The sequence below is a fragment of the Urtica dioica genome, chromosome 1, assembly GCF_054948205.1.
Source record: "Urtica dioica subsp. dioica isolate 48M chromosome 1, U.dioica_male_clone48M_v1_H2, whole genome shotgun sequence".
Classification (NCBI taxonomy): Eukaryota; Viridiplantae; Streptophyta; class Magnoliopsida; order Rosales; family Urticaceae; genus Urtica; species Urtica dioica.
In genome coordinates, this window is record NC_142756.1 from 58,183,915 (window position 1) to 58,199,271 (window position 15,357).

The 15,357-nt window shown below is 34.7% G+C and overlaps 2 protein-coding genes across 4 annotated transcripts; both read right to left on the reverse strand.

Annotated features, from left to right (window-relative positions):
• Positions 1–4,560: 4,560 nt before the first annotated feature.
• On the reverse strand, positions 4,561–8,401 carry LOC149408217 (uncharacterized). 2 transcript variants are annotated; one of them, XM_089616290.1, is made up of 13 exons: positions 8,125–8,401; positions 7,936–8,033; positions 7,775–7,861; positions 7,516–7,690; positions 6,844–7,425; positions 6,405–6,547; positions 6,066–6,254; positions 5,878–5,968; positions 5,614–5,782; positions 5,359–5,469; positions 5,152–5,248; positions 4,969–5,071; positions 4,561–4,767 (listed from the first exon to the last, which is right to left on the reverse strand). In XM_089616290.1, exons 1-12 carry the CDS (start codon positions 8,290–8,292, stop codon positions 5,017–5,019), a joined length of 1,965 nt encoding a protein of 654 aa, XP_089472416.1. In that variant the 5' UTR covers positions 8,293–8,401; the 3' UTR covers positions 4,561–4,767; positions 4,969–5,016. The 2 variants fall into 2 exon arrangements, with proteins under 2 accessions (XP_089472416.1, XP_089472417.1); XM_089616291.1 differs by having other exon boundaries at positions 6,844–7,422; positions 8,125–8,399.
• A 1,507-nt stretch (positions 8,402–9,908) lies between these two features.
• On the reverse strand, positions 9,909–15,141 carry LOC149408218 (uncharacterized). 2 transcript variants are annotated; one of them, XM_089616293.1, is made up of 7 exons: positions 14,787–15,141; positions 14,595–14,692; positions 14,426–14,512; positions 14,185–14,323; positions 13,631–14,041; positions 12,058–12,201; positions 9,909–10,335 (listed from the first exon to the last, which is right to left on the reverse strand). In XM_089616293.1, the coding sequence occupies exons 1-6, from the start codon at positions 14,955–14,957 to the stop codon at positions 12,073–12,075; spliced, it is 1,035 nt and encodes a 344-aa protein (XP_089472419.1). In that variant the 5' UTR covers positions 14,958–15,141; the 3' UTR covers positions 9,909–10,335; positions 12,058–12,072. The 2 variants fall into 2 exon arrangements, with proteins under 2 accessions (XP_089472419.1, XP_089472420.1); XM_089616294.1 differs by having other exon boundaries at positions 9,909–10,349.
• Between the last annotated feature and the right edge of the window lie 216 nt (positions 15,142–15,357).

Below are 15,357 nucleotides of genomic sequence, written 5' to 3' on the forward strand. Positions count from 1 at the left end.
GTCCTTCGATGTTTACGTGTTGTCGGGCCATTTCCATGAACTCTGTCATGCCAGCCGCAAACTCAATGCTTAGACGTTGGTCCTCGATTATCCAATTCCTATTTGGATAACTCATTTTACCTAAAGATTCAACATTTAAAAATTTAGTAGTTTTCAGATTTTATTTTATAATTTCACAATCCTACCGAAATTTTGGTAAAACCTCCCCTATAAACTTAACAACTCGGCATCAAGCCTTTAACTTTAAAACCTGCATCGAAACATAATAAAACTAACAATAAATCGAACTTCAGTGGTTCGATTACTAAAATACATAATCCATAACCAACTTTAACAAAATTAATTACAATTTCAATTTTTATTCATTTTTACATAATTTTACCTAATCAATTATAATTACGAAACTAATTAATTTTTGTTAAACTAATTCATTAATTTAAGTTTGTTACCTTTAAAGAATCGGTCGAAATTGGATGCGGAGCGACAAACAGTATCTTATCTCCGACGCGTCGAGGCCAACTACACAAAATTAAACAATTTTAAATCCTCTAATCCTAACAAAATTACATTTCCTAATTTAGTAATCTCTAATCTACTAATCCTAACAAAATTCCATTTCATAATTAATCTCTAATCCTAATTTACATATATTTACATATATTTATATTTATACATGTAAATATTTATATCTCTAATATTTATATATCTAATCCTAAATTATTTATATATATATATAAATAATTATATCTCTAATTTACATAAATATTTATACCTAATTTAAATATTTATACCTAATATTAATATTTATAACTAATTTAAATATTTATGTAAATATAACTAATTTAAATATTTAAATATTTATACATAATATATATATATATATACTGTAGAAATCAAGCGGACCGGCCGGGGAGAACGGCGGCGGATGAGGACGGAGGATGGCGGAGGAAGAGGCGGAACGGCAGCGGCGACTTCGGCGTCGGCGGCGGAACGGCGGAGGACGACCGGCGCGGGCGGGGAATCTCTGGAGGAGAGAGAGAAAAGTGAGGAGAGAGAGATGTGAGGAGAGAGACTAACCGGAGGAGGGAGGAAGACGGCGACACACGGCGGAGGACGGCGACGAGCAGGGGAGATTCGGAGATTCAGATCGGAGGAGAAAAAAGATTTAGGGTTCGAGTGAAAATGAAATGGGGGAACTGCGATCTGGTATTTAAAGACAATTAGCGACGATAATATCGTCGCTAAATGTATATTTTTCGTAGCTAAATGAACTTACCTTTTCAGTTCATTACCAGGCATTTAGCGACGATATTACCGTCGCTAATTTGTTTCATAAATATTTAGCGACGATAATATCGTCGCTAATTGTTTTTTATTTAATACGATTGGAGAGATGTTTCCCTCTTCAAAATTCGTCAAAATTCGAAATTATTAGCGACGATACTACCGTCGCTAAATGAAATGATAACAATTTAGCGACGAGATTATCGTCGCTAAATATTTTCCCGCGAACTTAGCGACAACAAAAAATTATTAGCGACGATTTTACCGTCGCTAAATGTCTTTGCCGCCAAACTTTGGAATTTTTAGCACCAAATTTTCATACTCTTTTAGCGACGACCGTATCGTCGCTAAAAGCATGATTAGCGACGACATATTAGAGACGATTAAGTCGTCGCTAATAGTTTGTATCTAAATGTCATATTTCTTGTAGTGTTAGAGAGATTCGAAATTAGTATCTCCATTATAAATCAAAATAAGTATCTCCATCTTTCGGTGCAGACTTTAGTGCAATCAAAACAAAACACACAAAATTTTATCCTTGAATTTTTGCGATTCTAATTTGCCATAAACCGCTCATGGAAGAATAAAAACGAGAAGAGAAGAGATTTTCGTAGGTTTCTCTATGTTCTATTCAACGCAGAGAGATAGAGAGAGAGAGGGAGAGAGTAATTAATTAGTTTCAGCAATTATTATATAATAACTAACTGCTAACAAAATGGAAATACATAATATTGATTAATTAACAAAACAAATTTGTAAAATAAATAAAATAACGCTACTGATTAATAAAGGACAGAAGGGGAATTTTCTAACCCTAATTCAAGTGTCAGCTCATCACCGTGGCTATTTGTTTAAGAATTCCTAAATTTTGGATCGATTGAAAATCTTACGTTTGTTGTGACTTAGTTATTTAAAATATAAGTCAATGTTAATGAAAAGTTTATATAAGGAATATTTGTGGCACAATTATCTATTTTAGAATATAATTTCATCATTTTAATTAAATATAGGATACAGACTCGACATTTTTAAAAATCAAAAGTTAAACTCGACATTCACAAACACATTTAAATACATATTATATATGTGTCATTTTCCCTCAATAAAATCAATAAACCTATCCTTTGAAGAAAAAGAAATGACAACTATTATATCCTTAGTTAAAAATGAATAAAATGACTCCCTCTCTCTCAAACCCACTTTTCTTTTTCTTTTTCCCTTCTCTTTTTCCTCCATTTCCGATACTTTTTCCGACCAAAATGAAGGGAGTTGAAGTACACCTCCACTACCAGGGATGAAGCCATTAATTTAGATTTGAGGGGCTAATATGCAAAAAAAAAAGTTTTTTTTTGGTTGGGGGGGGGGGAGTAATTTATAAATTTTTAGGGTAAAAAACGTAATAAATTATGAAAAATGAGCAAAAAAAAAAAGAAGAATTTGAGGGGGAGCTCGGGCCGTGGGTTCGTCCAATATTTCAAATATCGATACTCATACCCATATCGAGGTTCTGATTTTACGGATATATCGGATATCAACGGATATTCTATAATAATTTCAATACTGATTATCGATGATATATCGACTATCAACAAATATATCGACAAAAATCTCATAACAAAATATAATATAATAGTTATCAATAATTATATTTTCAATTTCCTAATAAAATAAGGAAAAATAATCAAAGTTATAGAATATCAACTTAAATTATGATAATTTTAGTTTAGTAATTAAATAAAACTGTATATTTATATACATATCTTTAACATTTTTTTAAATAGATACATGTATATAATATGTATATATATATATGTTATTTCTTGCTGATATATATATTTTTTTTAAGAATATATATGTTAACTTGTCGTGCGTAACAAAAATATATATACATAATATATATATATATATATATATACACACACACACACATACGTGTTAATGCGTTTTTTTATCAACATTCACGACACATGTGTCGGGGGTGTGAGCTTGCGACGTGTATCTATCTTGGGTTGCAGGCATTGAATCTCATATGGTTCCGAATGGATCATAACGGGTCGGGGATATCTCGTGGCGTTACGACTGTGGTGGAGACCTTCGGGAACTCGACGTGGGTGGTGTGGTTTGACGTGATCTTTCTTTTCCTTAGCTGAAATAGAAGAATGGTGATATATAATTGAATGTTCCTCTTACTAAGTGAAGAACATGAGAATTGGATTTCTCAACTTCTTGGACACATTTTTAGAGGGAATATAATGTGGCATAATTTCAGCCTTTGTTTGTGAAAAGAAATATGAGAGAGAGAGAGAATAATTCTTCTTCAATTCTAGAGAGAAAGGAAGTAGATCATTCCTCTTTTATGTTTTTCTAAATCAAAGGTGAGGGATGTGGAGTAACTCTAGCATTATTTTACGGGTATGTGTTGAGTGAATTTTTAGAGAGAGAAAGAGAGAGAGAAGTTGTAGTCTTTTTTTCCTCTTAGAATCGGTTCCCTTTTTTTCTACATCATGGATGGTATTTATAGGGAGATTTGAACTTTGACTAGTCTCAAATGGTGGTTTCACACTGTGTGAACATTAGGGGCTCAGAGCCGTTAGAGGCTCTGCCTCCAGAGCCGTTTTGCGGCTCAACCTTCAGAGTTGCTTGTGGGAATGTTTGGGGCTCAGAGCCGTTAGAGGCTCTGCCTTCAGAGCCATTTGTGGTTTAGCCTCCAGAACCATTTTGCGACTCAGCCTTCAGAGTCGCTTGTGGGAACGTTCGGGGCTCAGAGCCGTTAGAGGCTCTGCCTTCAGAACCATTGTGGCTCAACCTCCAGAGCCGTTTTGCGGTTCAACCTTTAGAATCGCTTGTGGGAACGTTTTGGAGCTCAGAGTCGTTAGAGGCTCTGCCTTCAGAGCCATTTGTGGCTCAGCCTCCAGAGCAGTTTTGCGGATCAGCCTTCAGAGTCGCTTGCTTGTCGTTTTTTTATTAGGAGTATCATTTTTCACTTGTGAAAAATAACGACATAACAATACGTATAGAAAAGTAAACATTTTGATAACATAACAGTTTGTACTTTTAAACGATCCAATTTGGTCTAAAAATTTTAAACTACAATCTAAAACAGACCAAACCGATTACTAAAAGTACACGCTACTAGTTATATCAATTAGGAAAATTATCTCCAATGATATACATTCACCTACTGTATACGATTTTACCCGACATTAATATATAAAGCTGTAAAGAAGCATTGACCACAATTGTTAAGAAAGAAAGAAATGCAAAGAAGGAATACTCTTGGTCGCATGAGAAAAATAACCGCTGTTAAGAAATTAATAGAGGAACATACTAGTTTCTCGAATAACTTGACCTTCTTACTACAACAAACAATACTTAAAGTTCAAGCCAACAAAAAAAAAATACAATTAACTTCGCTTTACATAAAACAGTTATGCTATGAATAATATGCCAAAAGCCCAACCGTCAGCCAAGTTCAGAAAAGTCCTGTTAACAGAAAAAAGAGAGATTTAGAGTTCGCTCTCGTTTCCATGTCTGTTATTACTGCAAAATGACTGGTTCAACTCTGATCAGAACTCCAAGTTTGGCTTGTTAAATAAAATAAAACAGACCGAAAACTCCTACAAAAAATTTCACATTGCTTGTAAATAAAGGAATCAAATTTTATGCGAACACAATTATACTGACCATTGACTAAAATACGGAAACATATATAACGATCATTCGTAGTTGGAGCTATCCTCGCGAACTTAGAACCAGAGAAGCGTTTTGATTCCTTGATCTTTTTATCCTGCAAACGAACACAGTGATTTGAGACTTGTGACAATCATTATGCAAAAAAGAAAGCAGTCTCTCTCAATAGTTACTTACCTGATTAAAGAAATGTACTGTTCAATCTCTTGTTTTTGCTCGGTGCCGTAGATGAACCACTTTTCAGCCACTGCCTCGGCATCCCAGGACCCCATATCTGCAAGATATGAAACAACAATGAAATTTTAAAAGCTGTTCTATTTTATTAATCTAAAAAATAACAAATAAAACAAAACAAAAAAAACCATGATAACTGGTACAACCGACCTTGAAGTAAAATATCATTTTCTCCACCACAGCATCCTAATCTCCAAAACACACGGCCTTCAGCGTCCAAAAGACAAGGCTCCGACCTAACAGCAACCGATATTTGCTTTCCTGCAACAGGATTTGATATTTACTAGGCGTGAGTTTCATGAGAGCTATATACGATCCAGAAATCAATCAGTGCCGTGATTAACCAAATGAAATTCAGACCATAAATAATATTCAAGATATATCAGATATCAGTTATGCGCATACTCTTAGTTGAATGTGACTTTGCTCTAACTATCTCATCTTGAACTTGAGCAACTTCTCTTTTGATTTGCAAAACTATATCTTCATGCTCTGAAATCGTCAAAGGGGCACCATTTTTTGCAATGATAGCTTGAGCTATATCATCCTGCAACTTTTGCTTCAGAAGTTTCTCCTGTCAAAGTCAAAATGGTTCCAAATTATTAAATAAATAAAAATTGAATTGGAGAACGCATCACGTTGGCACTCATTGCATCTTTTGTGTGTTACCTTATTCCTTGTCGCAGCAATCTTATCTTTCGATTCTTTCTCTTTTTCAGCAATCTTTGAGTTTTCATCATCAATCCAGTTTCTCAACTTTCTGGCAGGAAAGAAATATGAAATGAAAAGCTTCCATCAGACACTTGTAATGGCAGATTGAAATTACTTGACCTGAAAGACGTCCCTCTCTGACTTACTCTGTGCTAAGAGCCTCGTCGCAAAGGAAGTTTAAAATTCTAAGCTTTCTTGAGAAAGCTAAACCATCATACTTCTCAACAGCACCACCAAGGGCTAGCAAGGACAATTCCTTCGGTACACAGTCAGATTCAGATATGCATTTCTCCAAAGCTTGAAGCCATGAATTTTTTCTGCTCAAGCATGGGGACCTAATCATATAATCGATAGAAGAAATGTCAATACCCATCCCAGATGAAGCATTTAATAAAATACCAAGTCATTTAATAACAACTGTTATGATTCTTCAACAGAACTATTCTATCTAGGAGAGCATATAATTTAGGAGAGCAAGCAATTACTCTTCTCCCATATTTTCTTGAATAATGGATAAGAGCTGAATGTGGAATCGAATAGCTGAGGAGTAATGTCCGCGACGCCCACAACACCCACGTTGTAATTCTCGAAGTATGGAATGGCCTTGTGTCTTCTTAACATCAAAAACCTAACATAAAATGAACATAACAGTCAACATCAACAGTTTCCTGGGACTAATCTTTTTACTGCCATTAGGCTCTCAGATATGGAAGTGATTTTAAAAACCTGAGACTGGTCTAATGCATTATAGGCGCTTTTATCACACTATCTTTAAGAGACGCGAGTTAAAAAATAGGAAATTGGTTATTCTAAAAAAGAAATTACTTCAAACGCAAGATTAAGAATAACCCAATAAGACTGCAAATTTTAAAAAGAACATTTGGCGCCTGAACTTTCAAATTGAAAAATGCAAGTATAGATTACCTTTCCAAAAGCTGCACAGAATTCTAAAAATTGCAAAGCATGTCCTATATCTTCGTGGGATAATTCGATTCCCCAGACAGTAGTTAAGACGCTTCCCTTAGGAAGAGGAATATCTACTTCGGTCGCTACATGATCAAGACTGGTCGCACACTTCTTCACTCCTTGAGGCTTTGCCATGATCTTGGCCGGAGCTTTGTCATCTTTTGAGGACTTTATCACCACCGCTTCTCGGCTTTGCCCACTATCTTTCTTCTTCTTCTTTTCGTTGTCTGGTTTGATGGGACTAGGTGAAACCTTATCCAAAACAGCTTTCTTCAAATTCAATTTTCCTGACAGAGCATCGTCCTTCATTTTTAATCCATTCGCAGAAACTTTCGACCTTTTAGGACTACTCTCTGGGCAAGCACCATCGCCATCTTTACTACCATTGTTTATTTCCTTCAAACCTTCTCTCTTAGATTTCTTGCTTTTCTTACCAATAGAGATAGTCGTTGAATTTGTGTTATTCAAGCTCGCATCATTACTAGCATCAATCGAATTCTCTTTCCCTGGTTTGCTAGGCGAAACAACTCTGGACTCCTGCTAAAAAATTACTAAGGGTTTATACACGCACAAACAAAATAACAGTGACGCGCATTTCCATTGCTCTAGACGACAACAAGAACACGGTACCTTGTTTAGATCAGCAGGCTTTTTGGGAGAAAGTAGTTTCTTCGGTGACGCAGCAACCTTGTACATCTCCAAGTTATTCACCCCTTTCTTTTGAATGAGCTCTGAAACAGAACTATGCCCGTTTGCCTTAGCAGCGCGAATAAGAATACCTGTGGGTTGGTGACCCATCTTCTTCCTGAAAAACCAGTTAAGAAAAGAAACACTAGTCAGTGACCCAAATTAAGTCAATCCCAAACTCACAATAGACAGAGGCTATTACATGCAGAAGCTGCAATTGCAAATCCCCCGGCATTTAGGGCACGACCAATCACCCAGCAACTCCACTTCTTCAGCTTTCTCTCCGTATCTAAATCACGATTACAGATTCATCAAAACAATCACAAACATGCCAAGCAGTCGAAAAACAAACAGACACCGAACCTGTTCGAAAGACACTTGTGACACATGTTGAGTTTACAGGACTTGTTTCCCTTGGAATTCTTGCATGAGGCAACAAAATCCATGGTCTTTTGACGACACTGCGTGATGAGATGAGACAGCACAGGTTTATAACACCGAGAGACTAGATCCCAGACGCAGAGATATATTCTAAGGCAATTTAGATCGAACCTGGTGACAGGTCTTTCCATTGTCGGAATCGTAGATCCGGCCATGGATGAGTCGGACTCCGGGAGACTTGGTCCGCTTGGGTTGGGGTTGACCGCCATTGTCGCCGGAGGGAGGTCTCTTCTTAGAAACGGGCTTAGCTTTGGAAGGAGAGCTTGAAGGAATCGGCATAGAGACTAGAGAGAGAGAGAGAGATACGAAGAGAGTTTCTGTTTGGGAATTTCGGAAAATTGAAGATTTGGGGATTTTGAGCTTCTTTTTTCTCACTTTGGCTTTGGCGGGACGTTTCTGAAATTTGGTGTGTTTTTGGAGGGACACTTTTACAGCGCCAAATCTAATTCATAAAATGATATTCAAATCAAAGTTCAAATAGATTTACACGTAAACGGTAAACCCCAATAATTCACGTGTATTATAAAAATAATAAAACAATAAAATACTGATGTCGCTTCTTTTTACACGAATTAAAAATAATAAAATCCCACTCTCTTAATTTTTGTAGAAATCTATTTTTAATAGAAATATATAAACACCTAAATCACCTGAATGTTTGAATTGCTATTTATCCAAGATTTTACATATATTTCAAAATAGTCGTTCATCTTACATGGAATTTTTTATCGAATGGATATTTGTCTAGATGCTTTCCCTTTTTTTTTCTCTCATTCTAAGAATACCAATTGTTAACGATGAAAAAAAAAAAAACTAAATAAAATTGAAAATTAAGGGTGTGCACGGTCCGATCCGGTCTAAAACCGGCCTTCAAATTAGATTGGACTGTTTTAAATGATTTGAAAACCATTATTTTTGTAATTTTCCTATAATTTTTTTTTTTAAATAATATGTACAATAGGGTCGTGCTAGGCCTTGTGAGTCACAAGTCGCTTAAATTTAGCCCAACCTAAATTTGTTCTCATTTGTGTCTTGGTCAACTTTAACCAAACATTAAATTAATGCAAGTGTTTAGAAAATTTAAAATTAGTGAAACAAATAAGGTTTTAAGAAGAAAAAAAAATGATCGTGACTAAAGAAATACTTGTTACAGGTAAATACATAAGCTATATTTTATGTTTTTCACTTTTGTATAATTAACAATAAAATGTTTTAAAACATTAAGTTAAGGGCATCTCTGAGGGAACTCTCTATGTTTTAGCAGCTTAACTATATTTAAGTCATTTTAACTAAAAAAAACTATTTTAGAGAGTCACTTTTTCATCTTATTCCAACTACACTCCTATTTTAGCTAACATTCATTATGTTAATATTAAAAAAGAGCTTTTAGAACAAAATTTGTTGGAAAAAAATTAGGAGATAATAATATAATAAAGAAATTATGATTGAAATAATATTATAAATGTAGTTTTCTTCATTTAGAAAATAGATTGTCTCATTTGCCACCAATTTCATAACATTTTCCCACTTTCCACCAAAAAAATTAATTTGGCTCAAAATGTCACCATCTATGTCAACAATATTGACATCTATTTTTGTTATTCACTATTAGATGTGAATATTGTTTTATGTCAACATTTATGTCAATATTGTTGACATAAATGATAGTATTTTTAGCCAAATTAATATTTTGGTAAAAAATATGAAAATGTTATGAAATTGGTGACAAATGAAGCAATTTCTCTTTAGAAAACTCCCCAAATCCCTATTAAAAAAGTTAAAGTCTTTAAATGTTTGGTTGGAGTGCCTATTTTTTCAATTGGCTAGTTATAAAAGGTAAATATCTCATATAGAGAATCACGGCAGAATGCTCTTAATGACACAAAAACTACACAGAAACATAAAAAGACTTCAACATCACTAGAATCATTTGAAACACGAAAAACTTCATACTTAATTTAAGTTTCCGAATGTTGAGATCTGAAATGACAAACAACTTCACATGAAAATACTATAAACCTCAAAGGTCACTTAATTAAACTTCAAGACTAACTCGACTTTACAAAACATGGCCAACACTTTTGAATAAGCTTAATTCTTTTAAGGGGTCACTGAGTTGAAATATACCATCGCACCGATGTTGCGCCATCTTTGAGCATATTCCCATGTTGGCACGCCAAAAACCAAGCATCCAAAACAAAATTTTAGACGAGCCTCCAACTCTGCTTTCGACTGTTCATCTTCATGGATGCTTGGGAAACAAAAAAACATTTACCGACTCTATTGAGCTTTCCTTAAACTATTTTCATGTGCATTGTGTACCTTGATTAAAAAAACTGGAAAACCATTAGAAACCATTTCATCACTCTTCAAAAACAATGCGTAAACGCGTCATAAACCAAATATGAACTTTTTATAGATCCTGCGAATTAGCCAACCAAGCACTTACAACTCAAGTAATCAAACATTATGATCAATGAAGAACGAAAATTTACAAATGAGAAAACGCTAGCTTTAAATTAAGGTTTCCAACAATGGAAAAAAGACAACACAACACACTCACACTCATAGCTTAATCAAGTTTCACAACATAGCATGGAGCATTTTGGACTACATATTGTCTATATTTCAAGTGAATGAAAACAGCCTTCTTTCATAATATAAAGTAGGAAATTTTAATGACATCAATGTCACCAGCACCAAATAACTTTCCTAATTTAATCTGATAACAATATTAAACTCGTTTACGCTTTCCTTCCTTACATAAGTACTACGTTGGAATTCAAAATGGGGTGTTAAACATTTGGTGTGATTGTGAGTCAAGATTTTAGCAAATAAAGAAATTCAATGTTTGAATAATTCAAAAATCATAAATTTGTTGCACTTCCAAACGAATAGCATTGTGCTCTGGAATAAATAATAGGGTCCAGCGGCTATATAGCCCAATAGAACTTAAACTTTTGCAAAATAGTCATAGTTTGCCAACTATAAGCAAACTAGCTCAAGTAAGATTAATTTAGGCTGGATTAATTTTAATCTCAACGAACTATAAAGACAGAATGTAAGCTTTATGAAGCCTATATTAAAATTAATCGAGGCAGAATTAAATTTAATGAAAACATGTACTCTCAATTGGCTATTTTGCTATACCTAATGAAACTATGGCTATTTTGCAAAAGTCATAGTTTGAATTGGCTACTTCATACAATTTTTCCTAAATAATACTATCAACTTTTTTTAACTTAAGAAACATTAGGCGCTTTCTTGGAACCCGGATTGATGATGAAAATTTGAAAAAAAAAATTGAAAGCGGCGAGGAAAAGAGCGAATAGCTTTGTGCTCTGGAATTAAAAATACTATCAATTTTTTTAACTTAAGATACATTATGCGCTTTCTTCAGATTGATTATGAAAACTTGAAAAACAAAATTGAAAGTGGCGAGGAAAAGTTTAGTTTGGAAATCAAGGAAATGAAAAATTTCAGTACTTTTTCATTGGGAATCTGGATTTTACCATGGAAAATGAAAACGGCGAAGAAATTTGAGCCTAAATCAACATTGATTTTCTCATTCATGTTTGGACATGTCTAAATATTTTGAAGAAGCCCTGGATTTTACAAAGAAATATGAAATTTTGAAGGAAAGTGAAAACGGAGAAGAAAATTCGAATAAAAATTAAAAATATATTTCTTGAGCTTGGAAGTTCTGGAAAATTTAAGGGGGAAAACAGTATATTACTTGTTACTTCATAATTCATGTTTGGACGTCTCTTCAAATCTTAAAGACAAAACTACGAAGATTAAAGGTTAAAAAGAAAAAGAAAGCACAAGTCAATACGGAAAATGAAATCCCACACATACGAGTTCTTTTTGGATTTTAAATTGTTACTCACTATTTTCGAAGGAAAACGAAATCCACACTAATTATATTTTCCCACCGAATTTTCTCTTCCTTAATTTTTTCATTCCAAATGGAAAAAGGGTAACAATGTGAGCTGTCAAAATCTAACAAAACAATCAAGAATATAAAAGAGTTTTTAGACATACTACTTTATGGGTGTTTTAGCTGATCGGAGTCGGGACTTGGGTTTGATTTTCTGCAAACGGGACGCTATCTACTTTGGCTGGAGAGGTTGCAACGATATCCATCTTCTGCCCCGACTTCGTTAGATCCTTCAAAACTTTACATGCCTGCGTGATAAAAAAAACCTAAAGTTACAAAAAAAAACCTACTTATTCTTTAACTAGTGCTTAGGTCCAGAACTCAAAAAAGAAAAGCAGTTTCACTTTCAGAAAGCACACTTTTGTGAACCTGCGCATCCATTTGCAACTCCTTTGGAGATATTGCCTGAATGGTATTATTTTTCCCCGAATTTCAAATACTTCGTAGAGTACCCAATAAATTATTAGGCGTTCTTTTAATGGTTTCAGTACCTGCTGGATTATTAATAAATTCCAAAACCCTTTTCGGCGTCCAGTAGCGACAACGGTTTTTTTTATTGGTACTGCAGTTGCTCTTTGATTGGGTATTGGGACAACATTGCCCAAACCATTTTTATGCACGAAGTTTAAGATTGTTTACAAACAGCTAAACTGAAAATTCTACACACTAGAATTACCCTCAGATCTTTCCAACATTTATCAGCGAATTAAAAGAATGTTCGACTCTATTATTTGTGTATAAAGATGGTATCACAAAGCTTAAGAAGGAAAAATTGAAGAGAAATTTGTGTATAAAGATGGTATCAACAAACTTAATATGGAACTATTGATGAGAAATTAATCAAAGAATTCTAGAAAGTTAACCCAAGTGAATACTAGAGAATTCCCTCCATTAATCATTAATCAAGTTTGACAAGGATTTTAAACAGTAGAGAATTTTTTTATGACGCCAACCATAAATTATTAAGGAATTTGATGAGCACAAGCATCTTTCAGGTTGTCAAAGCTTTGAGGAAGGAAAAGCAAGTTGGATTTCATTAAGGAAGTATACTATTTAATATGATTAATTTTAGGACTATTAGATATGGCTTCAAGAGCTCTAGTTAAAAATTAATCTACTCTAAACACAAAAGGAATTTAAGCACGAGTGATAAACATTTAACTTAAATTTGAAATGGAAGCATTTAATGAATGGGCTAGCGGGAGAAGTACAACACTCCGTCTCTACTTAAACTGACCTCGCCAGCAAGCCTAGTATTTTTGTGGCTTGTCCGGTATTAATAAAAAGTCCCTTGTTTCTTAAAAAAAAAAAAAAAAAAAAAAAAAAAAAAAAAAAAGCAATCAAGCGACAAAAGGAAAATGTGCATCACCGCCTCATTTAAATATTTTACGTAGCGAATCTGTGTCAATAAAACTAGTAATTAATGATGCTATCAATTCAATAAGAGAAAAACCTCTATTCATGTGAATATCATCTTAACTTGGTGAGTTAGCACTGAATTTTATCCTAGTTTAGGCCCTAGTAAGAGTTATGAACAACTGTACATTTAGACTATATTATATCTCTGCTACAATATTACTCACATCACAATATCCATGAGTGTGTGTGTGTGTAGATATACACACACAAAACACGTATGCCCACTTAAATAGGAGCACAATGTAAGGTAGAACTTACCTTTCCAAACGACGCACAAAATTCTAAAAAATGCACGGCGGCATCAACATCTTCAGGAGACAAATTGATACCCAATGCAGTTCTTAAGATGTCGATCTTACGAAGAGGAAGATTGACTCCAATCTGAGCCTGCTCAAGATCAGTTGAACGCTTCTTGAATCCTTGAGGAGACACATAAGCATCGGCCCGATCAATATCAGTATCAAAAGATTCTTCCATCTCTACACTGTTGCCGCAACAATCATTGTTACTCAATTTCATGCAACCTTTTTTTCGCTTTCTGTTCGTCGGCTGTCCCCTTTTCTTATGGTGAGATTCGGGGGTTGAATCTGTGGAACTCCATGTTTCATCTCTACTCGTATCGGAATATCTGTATACTCCTATCTTGCTCGGCGAAGTTACTTTAAATTTCTGCAATGCCACAGATGTAGTCAAAATATAAATTATTGAGTAAATTATATACCAGCGTGAGCAAGATGGAACATCGTTTCAACAAACACGCAATCGCATTGGTCTAGGAAAACATAAGCGTACATCATGTTCAAAGAAATTACCTTTTTCAACAAAACTGGCCTCTTGAAATTGTCCAAGTTCTCAACCCCTTTCACTTGGATGAGGTTAGAGGCAGAACCCAACCCAGTTGCCTTAGCAGCGTAAACAAGCATACCCGTGGGTTTGTGACCTTTCTTCTTCCTGAGAATCAAACAGGCAAATGAATCTCTAATAGCAATTAATGTACGATATACCAAAAATAGGTTACCAAAAAAAAAAATTGAGACGAGAAATCCAACGTACATGCAAAAACTACAGTTGCAAATTCCTCTACATCTTGGACACAACCAATCGTCAGACTGAGACACTTCTTCGGCGATCTCTCCGTATCTAAACCAAAAACTCAACAAATCAGATACGAAAACCAAAGCTAATGAATCAGAACAACACTCTCATCTCGCGAAAACCAGACCTGTTCAAGAGGCATTTGTGGCAAATGTGAAGAGTGCAAGGCTTGTTTCCTTTGAGATTCTTACACGATGCCACGAAATCCATGGTCTTCTGACGGCACTGCGACAATAAGATTAGAACACACTGAGACGATACGAAAACCTAGAAACAGCCACATTTCATTTCTAACCAAACATGGAACAATCGAACGAACCTGGTGACAAGTCCGGCCATTCTCGGGGTCGTAGATCCGACCGTTGATGACGCGGACTACCGGTGTTTTGGTCCGCTTTCGTTTGACTTGACCGCCATCCTCGCCGGAGAGAGGTCTCTTCTTGGCTGATTTGGCCTTCTTTTTGGAAGGAGAGCTTGAAGCGACGGTCATGTTCTCTACGCTAAAGAACTAAAACGGTATTTGGAGTTTGGACTGATTTCTCTGCTATTTTTTTTTTTCTTTCTTACTATTGATTTTGGTCTTTTAGGATTCTGAATTTATTTTCTCCACTAAGAGGCGGGAGAGATCTAAATTTTGGTGGATTTTTGGAGGGACACTTCACACCAATCATATACATTTCATGATTTCATCGAAATATATGTATATTATATAGAAAAAGTACACAGGCAATCTCAAACGTTGAGATTGCGTATTAGCCAACGTTTATAATTGTTTTGAGAAATAACCAAATTCGTTGAAGTGGTATTTCAGCCAATTTTTAAAGGTCGAAAATAATCTTATTGATTATTAAAATCGGTTTTCCTTTTTTAAATTGATTAAATATTTGGTA